General features: G+C 36.3%; 1 protein-coding gene across 1 annotated transcript; it reads right to left on the reverse strand.

Annotated features, from left to right (window-relative positions):
* Window positions 1-302: 302 nt before the first annotated feature.
* On the reverse strand, window positions 303-7,205 carry LOC119780050 (MICOS complex subunit Mic10-like). The gene is made up of 4 exons (XM_038279934.1): window positions 7,105-7,205; window positions 715-762; window positions 535-644; window positions 303-459 (listed from the first exon to the last, which is right to left on the reverse strand). The coding sequence occupies exons 1-4, from the start codon at window positions 7,163-7,165 to the stop codon at window positions 448-450; spliced, it is 231 nt and encodes a 76-aa protein (XP_038135862.1). The 5' UTR covers window positions 7,166-7,205; the 3' UTR covers window positions 303-447.
* Window positions 7,206-9,748: the final 2,543 nt, after the last annotated feature.

Here is a 9,748-nt window from a genome sequence, read left to right on the forward strand (position 1 = left end):
ATATACAAAGCTGGTAGATACAGACTTGCAGCTGTAACTGCAGCACGAGATTTTCTTTTTTCTTTCCCTTTTCTTTCTAACCTGTCAACATCAGCTTTGTTCCTCTGCCAAATGTATGTCTTTATTCAATCATTCAGTACAGCTATTCATACTCCCACTCTCTGTACGGGCTGCAGATGCTGAACCTGGCTCTCATTCCAAAACAGCAGGAGTTTTGAGTCTCCCAGCTCATTAACACAGAGCATTACCTTCAACCCCCACACATTCACACAGGAACGGAGAGAAAAAACGAGAGACAAAGCTTTATGCAATGATTGTATTAATTATATATTTATTGCATTACAAGACACACAATGTGGGCATCTTTGATGGTGGTGCCAGGAAAGAGACGAGCAGCCTGATGATCTAACTGAAGCAGACGAGATTCTCATCGCCTTTTTCAGTCTTTCATTGTTGGTCCTTTAAAATGAGAGCTGTTATAAGAGTGGGGTTTCAGTTTTAGAAAAAATTACACGTTTTCCATGTCGTACTCACCTTAACCATGCCACAATGAATCAGATACGGAGACCTGAAGTCATGCTGGCAGTTGCTGTATCCCATTCCCAAACCCAGGCCTGAGCCGAATGACACGGGCCACGTTCGACCTGGTGGGAAGAGGCAAATATAGTCACATCTGCTTGCTAAAATAAGAGCAGAACAACTTATTAAACTTACGTTTGAAGAAGAGGACGGAGAACACTATGCCAACACCGATGCCTGTCACTGCAAAACATAAAAAAATAAGGGAAAATTAAGAAAATTAAAATCAAGAGACTGATAGAAAGACGTGAAACATGAATTCAGTAAACAAAGGTTTACACTATTAGGGGCAAACATTTGACCCCTTGTTTAGAGGGCAATGTGACCACATTTTATGAAGTAAAAACTTAGCTGGAAAACCTGAAAAAAGAAATATTCCATCCCCTTAAATGTATTTAGATCCTTAGTTTTTTGTAATATACCAACATATAGTAGTGCAGATATTGTAAAGTGGAACAAACAGAATACCTGTTTTCTAAATAAGTATTTAATTGGAAATATAGATTGAAACATGGGATGATCGATATTTTTGGGGGGAGAAGGGGCACCCTCTACGGGTGTCGTAGTGTAATTGCAGGGGGTGCAGTATAAAATGAATTGGGAAAAAAAATTACCTAGTTTGAATTTATATATATTTTTAATTTTTATTATTTATTTATAGCAATGTTGAGATATTTTGCTAAGTAGAATACCTAAAAACACTTTAAATGTGGTAGTTTTAGTGATTTAAAGTAGATTTTAGCCTATTTTACTGTAATATTTAATTCACTGCTGTTGACTTGTTCAACAGTTGAAAATGTTGGGGCAGGGTCAGTGATTGAGGGGAAAAAAAAGAAACAAAAAAACTTTCTTGTAAACAAAAAGTGGGGCCGTAGCTGCATCTTTAATGTTTAGTTTTATTTGTTAGTAGATTTTTTTGTCATTAAGTCTAACATTTGGTTCATTGTTGTAATTTTTATCACATAAATGGAGGAAGAAAAACTAATATCAGCTCTAAGATTTGACCCCAAAAAAATTGGCAGCACATATCGAGGGTTGGATAGACGGATGGCAAAATAAAGCAGCCTTTATACAACCTGTATGGGTTTATCTCTAAATGGAAAAATATAGTATGTTTGTAAACTCACCATGGAGTCTTCAAGCTCAGTAGCTGGATGACAAAAAAAGTGATGGAGGCAGAATCATACTGGGGAGAGTTCTGTTTTCTATTTTTATTCAGCACGCTCAGGAGAGCTGCACAGGGTTGATGAGTAGATGACAGGAGCCAAACAGGGTAACCCTGGAGATGCTGGGACTGGGTCAGTCCTCCATCTGCAGCCAACGCTACAAAGGAAGGTTTAAACCACTGCATGTTCTATGTTTACTTGGTTATGGATTGCAATAACAGCAAGTTCTTGTACAAAGCTACAGAAAAGCATCCCCGCAGCATGATGCTGCCACCTCCATACTTTACAGAGATTTAAACCAATGAATCAAGTGGGCTGATTATAACTGGATGCTGCAGAGTTCATATTTTTATTTCTAATAATCCTTAAAAAAGAAAAATACACACATTCTATAATTCAACCCCTATAATCATTATATTTTCACTAGGCCAAGCACATCAAATACGTTCATGTTTGTGGGTCTGCAGAGCATGGAGGATCTGTTGCTAAATGTAGTTTGTGGAACGTAAAGAGGAAACTAACAGATAGAGAACCGGATCATACAGAGTGTGAAACTGGGCTGCAGAGGGCCAATAAAGGTCCGGCCATCTGTAGCAGCCAGTGAGGGGTTATTAGTTAGAATGTGCTTGTGTGTTAAGTTTCACCTCACTGCGGGCCGTACCACACCCTACAGCGGGCCGGCCAACACACAAAACATAAAAAAAGCCATTTGAGCCCCTGTGGCTCCTAATTGGATACAGAGAACTATGCAGCATGACCAGCGTGCCTTAACCAGAACCCTCAGACTGCTTCTTATTACACAGTTTACACATGTCAAACAAGACCACAGAAACCCCAACTCATCTTTATTATCAGTACACATCAACAACAACTTTCCTTGCATTTCAAGCAATGACTCAGTTAAATTCTAAGACTTTCCATCTGGTAAAGTCCAAGTGCTTCTTTGCTTTTCAGCCAAAACCTTTCTGAAGCCTCTGGTTTTTCCACTGCCAGGGATACAATGAAAGCTTTTGGGGGGAAAATGAGAGGGTAGATCAATATCTCATTCTGGCATCTTTTCTTTTTTCTGGATTTCTCCTCGGGGACTGGATTATAACAAAAACATTCGTACATGAATCCAGCGAAATGTATAACCCCCACAGACCTTAAAAGACTTGTTGGGCTTTTCCAGCAAATGAAGTCCAGGACTGTTTAATTGCACTGTTATTCATTGTTGGGATTATTTTTAGCAAAAGACTTCAAAAACGCAGTCCTTTTCAATTGTTGTGATTGAATGCTGCACCTCCAACCCTAACCCCGACTGTTTGGCTCTGGCAAATGTTTCTGCTCCACAATGTTGTTTTATTTAACTAATACCATGACTTCAAATTCCTTTTTCTTTTTCACTCATAAGTTGTATTTATACACCATTCTTGACACACAACAGAAACTTTGCTAAGCACTTAACTTGAAACAAAAAGTGGATATATTTATGGGATGTATTATGGGTATTAACAGTTTTTAAAAGAAGCTCCATTAATGACAAAAATAATTGATTTGTTCACTAATGTTGGTGTTCTGTTATACTGACCCACCTCAACAGAAAGTTGAGCTTATTTGCAAAATATAAAATACACATGGAGTATTTAAACATCCACCCATCACCTCCTGCTTATTCCGTCAGGGTCGCTGTCAGACCGCTTCCTATCTCTGGCAATCTATGGGCGAGAGGCAAGTACAGCCTGGACAGGTCGCCCGTCTGTCGCAGGGCAACACAGAGACAGACAACCACACGCACACACTCACACCTAAGGTCAATTTAGAGAAGCCAATTAACCTAACAGTAATGTTTTTGGACTGTGGAAGGAAGCCAGAGTACCCGGAGAGAACCCACGCATGCAAAGGGAGAACATGCAAACCCCATGCAGAAAGATAGGCCAGGATTCGAACCCTAAACTTTCTTGCTGCAGTGCTACAAACTGCGCCACCATGCAGCGTGTTTAAACATATCAAATCAACATTATAAGGATCTGATCAGGATTTAAAACACTACTGCTGCCAAGAGGTTGTTATTAAGACTCCTTGCAGATTTAGGTTTAAAGTAATCATTTAATTTGACTGACAAGTTTCTTCTGACTGGAAGTAATACGGACATTAATTTAGGGCTCGCTCATCACCAAAGAAACAATCAAAATATCAAAGAAAACATAAAATCTGTTCAGAAATTACAAGAAAGGGGTGATTTCATTTATTTCCTGATTATAGATTCTATTTTAAATGCAAAACAAAACAGTTATTAAATGAACCCTTTTCTGAGCAAGAATTGTTTTAGTTTTTCTACATTTTCTGCTCACACATTCACAGCATCACAGTTTAGTATTTTTGAAAGTGTTGTTCCAGGGGGAACATTTAACAAGCTGCTCTAAGCTCCAAATCCATATGGATGTATTTGTTTTATTTGGTAGGTGAAGGTCAGATTCGGCTCTCACACTAAACCAGACTGTGAGCATGTAATGTAAAACACTAATGTTCCCATTATGGTGCGTGATAATGACATCTTTCATGCAATACAAGCTTGTGTTTATAAGTGAAAACAACCCAGCTGCTTTGTGGCATTTCTGTGAGCTCAGTGAACAAAGCTGTTGGCGGTGCCAAGGTGTCTGCTTGCCAGAGAAAATCTTCAGCATATGTTCAGCTCGAGGTGCAGCACAACAAAAGCTCTGTAACTTTCCATAAACGTGGAGTCCTACAGCCTTGGCAACTTTTTTTTTTCCTTTGGAATATGTAAATAGGTTAGCAGCTCATTTCTCTTAAAACCTTCAGATGATTTAGAGCCATTCTTCTGAATATGAAATCCAATATGTCATCATACCAGAGAGGAATGGTGAGTTTTCCTGCAAAGGATCCATTAATATGCTTCGCTGCCAAATAACAGACCTGCAACTGACTTGTTTACTTGTCTCTAAGAGTCAGAATTGACCGCATAATCAGAATGAAAAACCAGTTTTACAAGCTGCAAGCCTATTTACTCTCTCTGGTTTGGCCAATTAGCTTCATCACCTTTTTAACAGGAAACAAGTGGGTTGGCTGAAGCTGTTATTTTAAAGCTAGCTAGCATAAAAATACCTAGCAAACAATGACTCAATCCAGATACCTCTAATTATAGCTCATACCTCCTTTTCCTCACTTCTTAACAGAAAGAACACTATCCAGGGCAGGGAGGAAGCTACAGCCTACGGCTATTGCTACACACCAAACGTGCACATGAATGACATCGTCCAGTTCGGCCTGCAGCCTTCTGGAAAATAACTACAAAAAGCACAAAGTTATAAAAATGTAGCATACAGTTGAAGCTTTACGTAAAAAACAAAACCAAACACAAAACATAGGAAGGTGTGTAGGTTAGCATGTGTCACATACAATACATTTGAAGAATTGATGCATTTTTTGCATACAAAGGGATGTCAGGAAGTCACTATGCTGAATGAATTAGCACTAGTAGTCATCCTGCTTCCTTTTCCTCGCTCCTTCCTTCCTTCCTGCACTATTAGGATAGCACTTATTACGGTGGCTACAGGTTAACTTTAACATTTTTAGGTATACAAATCGAAACCACTATCATACAAGCCATTCAGAGAAAGCAAGGCACTAGTTTCACAAGATGTCATTGCAGTTAATGAGTTCAGGTTATCCAATGCAATTCTTTGACTTTGCACATTTAGTGTAGAGCACTGAGGCTGAGCAAGGCAGTCTGCACCACACCTCTGCTGTGCGACAGAGATTTGAGTTATGGATGTGGCTCGAGGATGATGCATTTCACCCATTCGCGCCTGTGTATCTTACACACACATTACTTTTTTGGCCCTTAAGAATCTATTCCAGATAATCATTCGTGTCCTGACCTGCTTCAAATATGGTTGACATCATACAAACTTAAAGCTACATTCATATATTCATATATATATATATATATATATATATATATATATATATATATATGCTGGCCAATGATACCATGGTTAATTCTGACTCTTACAGACACGTTAAGCAGGTCAGTTGCAGGTCTGTTTAAGGAAAAAAAAAAAAAATCATCGTCTTTATGATGTCTGGCTGATCATGACTGATCTCACGTTGCTGCGTTTAATGCATCTGTTCTGCCAAACCAGCCCAGATCATCACCCCTCTGCCTCTGCAGCTCCAGCAGCTGATAAAACTTTCTTTAAGGATAATCCAGTCCAACCTCAATGTTGTCTTGCTGTGGGGCTTTTTTCTTAAGGAAAATAATAATAACTGGGAACTTGATTCAATGTTTAATCTTTTTATTTATGATTGGTTCTGAAGTGATTAGTGGATCAATACTAAAACACTAAAACCAGAAAGTCTCACCATTCTCAGTCTGTAGCAGTATAAGCACCTATTTTATTTTATAAAGTGAATGTGAGGGCCACTTTGTTTGATGGTTAATTGGGTTGATAGTATTTCTCTCCTTTCCTGTTGAAATCAAAACTTCTACCTCAATTAAGAAAGCTGTTGACCATTTGTTTTGTTTATGTTTGTGTTGTCCCCAACAAAACAACCTGAATTAGTTTCAAATCTTAATTAAAAGTTAAGATCTTAACCGAATCGCCTCCTGATTAAAAAGCAGCTGAATGAATGTCATATTTGAAATCTTGCTCTTATTCTGAGACAAACAATCGGTCATTTTAACATGTGCTGATGTATTAAACAGTGGAGCTAATTGAGTTGATCTTATTCTGCCATGACATCAGCTAAGAATCGAATTACATATGTAGGTATAAAATGAATTAAACAAAATGCTTTCATCAGATCTAGGATAATACAGTTTGAAGCAGATTAATATTAAAACATAGCTTGCATCTAAATGAGAACATGTTTATTATCAATAGGAATAGGAACAAATATAAATGTAATTTAAAACAACACTACTAAACGACGAAGGTCGACAAAACCAGACCAGTAAATATATATAACATAATAAAAATTAAAGCGTATATTTCCATATATTACTTCCCTCTGTAATCCAGTTTTGGGTGGTTCTAATGATAGGAAGTCTGGAGGATTTACTGTCTATCCGCCTCCAATCCTTGTTAGAAACATAGGTACATATTTTTTTATATTACCACAATTTCTTTTCAGTGACATTATTAGAAGTTGTTTATCACAGATTCCTTTAAATAAATCCATTGATGTTTTCATTCATTCTGCTTTGACCTTAGAAAAAAATAAACAGTTCAAGCATGGCCAGACTGCAACCCGCTTAAAAAGACCTCAGTTACACCCCAAGACGTTTTTTTTTTATGGTAATGTAAAATCTACGGCAGCAGCTAAGCATGGCATCACATTAAAGAAGAGATTTAACCTGTTTTCACGGCTGTGTCAGCAAGACAGCGGTCCCACTTTCGCCCGTACTCGGCTGCCATGTTTCCGGATGTGTCAGAGAGCCACGAGAATCTCGCGAGAGCGACATGAATTACCGTAATTTATAAAACTTCATTCGACCTGAATTTACACTATAACCTTTTTTTTTTTAAATAGATGACAAGATAATCTAAATTTTTTGCTTTTGATAATTTTAAAAAACAACCTTGTTTTTCTTTGCTATTGGCTATATCTATTAACATTTCCAAGAAATCCTACCAAGGACAAAAGAGTAAATCATATTTTTAATTAGAAAGAGGAGGAATGTTTATATAACTCTAAAATCAAATGTTGTGATATATCCCTGACTTTAAAGTTAAATACAAAGCAAAGCAACGAAGCAAAAACATTTGTTTACTGATTTTTAAATGTTTTATTTTATCCTTCTCTCAAGATTTCTGTGTTGAGATGAGGTAAAAAAAATTTAAATAATCGTTTATTAATTGTTAATTCGTTTATGGTTCCTATTATCTTTATTCTGTAGCCTGTTCCTGATTATTTATTTATTCCGTAGGATAGTGTTATTGTATAAGTGGGCCAATTAGAGAACTTTTGTCATGTTCTTCATATTCCAGTGTTTGGGGTCATTTGGATCTGCACTGTCATTGACGCAAGACTTTATGGATTTAAATAAAATTAAATTGATTTTATAAACCAGCTTTAAAATCCATGTAATAAGGCTTAATTTTTGAAATCAAACTATTTTCAACTCAGTTAGACTGACATTCCAAGATCTAGGATCCTTCTTTTGAGCTATATGGTACACACCAACATAGCCCTCTGCAAACAAACGCTGTGCTCTGTTTACATAGAGAGTCAGATGTCAGGACAGCAACCAGGAAACAAACTAAGCAGCTGCTTAGCTTCCCAAACCATCACTAGCCTCCCATAAATGCATGGATTTTAGATAGAATAATCTTCATTATTTGGTTGTTGTATTGGCATAAATATAGTCCGGTACTTCCAATTTTATTTTTTCATCCATGACGGCTTTCATCTAAACTCAGCAGTTTTTGAGCTGGGTCCCTATGATAGCTGAGAATAACATTGTCACTGATGTTTTGATAACTGTTGCTAGCCTGGTCACTGGGCAGACAGTTAGCAAATCAGTCTGATTTAAATGCCCTTCCACTGGAAAATAGCTGTGCAGGATTTCCTAGAGAGATCTGGGTCCCACTTTTCAGGATCACCCATTGATTTCGATGTCAAAGGTGAGCTGCAAGTAGATCTCATCTAGACATTAGCCAGTGCTTAGTGTTTTTGACCAATATGTTTCATTTAGATTTAGACCAACCAAACTATCTGGTTGGCAAGTGTTTTGTTGTCCATCCTCAGTAATCAGATTTGATTACATGTAAGTGCAGCAAATTATACAGCAAAAAATGTTAAGGATGTTAACGTTTTCCCCACTTTGGTTTACAAGAAAGTTTTCGTTCCTCCCCAACCTTTTTAATAGTATAAAAAACTATATCTCCAATAGAAAATAAAAATCACATTTAAAGTACTTAACTTTAAATGTGTATTTTACTGTGCAAAAGAATTAAACTTGAATATATGACCCATTTTTAGAGGCATTATAAAAAATGTTGTTGGCTGTGGTACACTTTTTTCTTGGAGACACAGAGAAAAAGAATAATAAACAAAAAAATTAACAAAACTAGAGCCCAAAACTAAGAGCGCATTGTTTATTTTACTAATTTAGCCACAAAGCCAATGTTGCACACCTATAATCTAACAGATCAAAACTATTGTGCTATATTAGTGCGGCTGAAGTTTAAAGCTGACAGTAATTTCTAAATAATTGTCAAAATAAATAGTCTAGGCAAGTACGGAAGAGGATTAAGGCCATTGAAAATGTAAAAAAAAGTTAACTGATTTTCAAATTTTATTTCAGTATAATATTAGAAAAAAAGTCAGAAATTTGACTTTAATCTCAGAATTCTGACTTTTTTCTCAGAATTCTGACTTTAATCTTTTCTGAGATTAAAGTCAGAATTCTTAGACAAAAGTCAGAATTCTGAGATTAAGGTAAGAATTCTGAGATTAAAGTAAGAATTCTGAGATAAAGTCAGAATTCTGAGATTAAAGTAAGAATTCTGAGATTAAAGTCAGAATTCTGAGATTGAAGTAAGAATTCTGAGATAAAGTCAGAATTCTGAGATTAAAGTCAGAGTTCTGAGAAAAAAGTCTGAATTCTGAGACTAAAGTCAGAATTCAGATTTTTTTCCCCCGCTCATATTTCACTGAAATAGGATCTAAAAAAAAGTTAACTTTTTTGTATTCTTTCAGTGACCCTAATCCTCTTCCGTAAGGCAAGATATTAAATTCCTCCAAGGGAAAAACAGTCTCTTATTTCATTTCATGTCATTATAAGATTCTACTTTATAGTTACAGTGCAAAAATAAATCTAAAATATATTTATTTTTAAAATAAGTGCATTTGCTCTTAATTTGAGCATGTAAATAAGATGATTTGTCAAACTGTTCCTGATCCTAAAATAAGATGGACATTATACATTTGAAATAAGTTAAAGGAGATATGTTTTTCTTATATCAAATGATCGTACATACCTGCTTAAATATAGG

This window comes from Cyprinodon tularosa, unplaced genomic scaffold (assembly GCF_016077235.1).
Source record: "Cyprinodon tularosa strain WSP-4 unplaced genomic scaffold, ASM1607723v1 ctg154, whole genome shotgun sequence".
In the NCBI taxonomy this organism is placed as follows: domain Eukaryota; kingdom Metazoa; phylum Chordata; class Actinopteri; order Cyprinodontiformes; family Cyprinodontidae; genus Cyprinodon; species Cyprinodon tularosa.

Bases quoted from the DNA above. Each gene is read 5' to 3' on its own strand.
- LOC119780050 (XM_038279934.1), bottom strand. From the start codon at position 7,165: ATGGCAGCCGAGTACGGGCGAAAGTGGGACCGCTGTCTTGCTGACACA. The intron at 763-7,104 runs GTTAAATCTCTT...TATGTTTTGCAG, and splicing joins TGACACAGCCGTGAAAACAG to TGACAGGCATCGGTGTTGGC. The intron at 645-714 runs GTAAGTTTAATA...TCTTCCCACCAG, and splicing joins CTCCGTCCTCTTCTTCAAAC to GTCGAACGTGGCCCGTGTCA.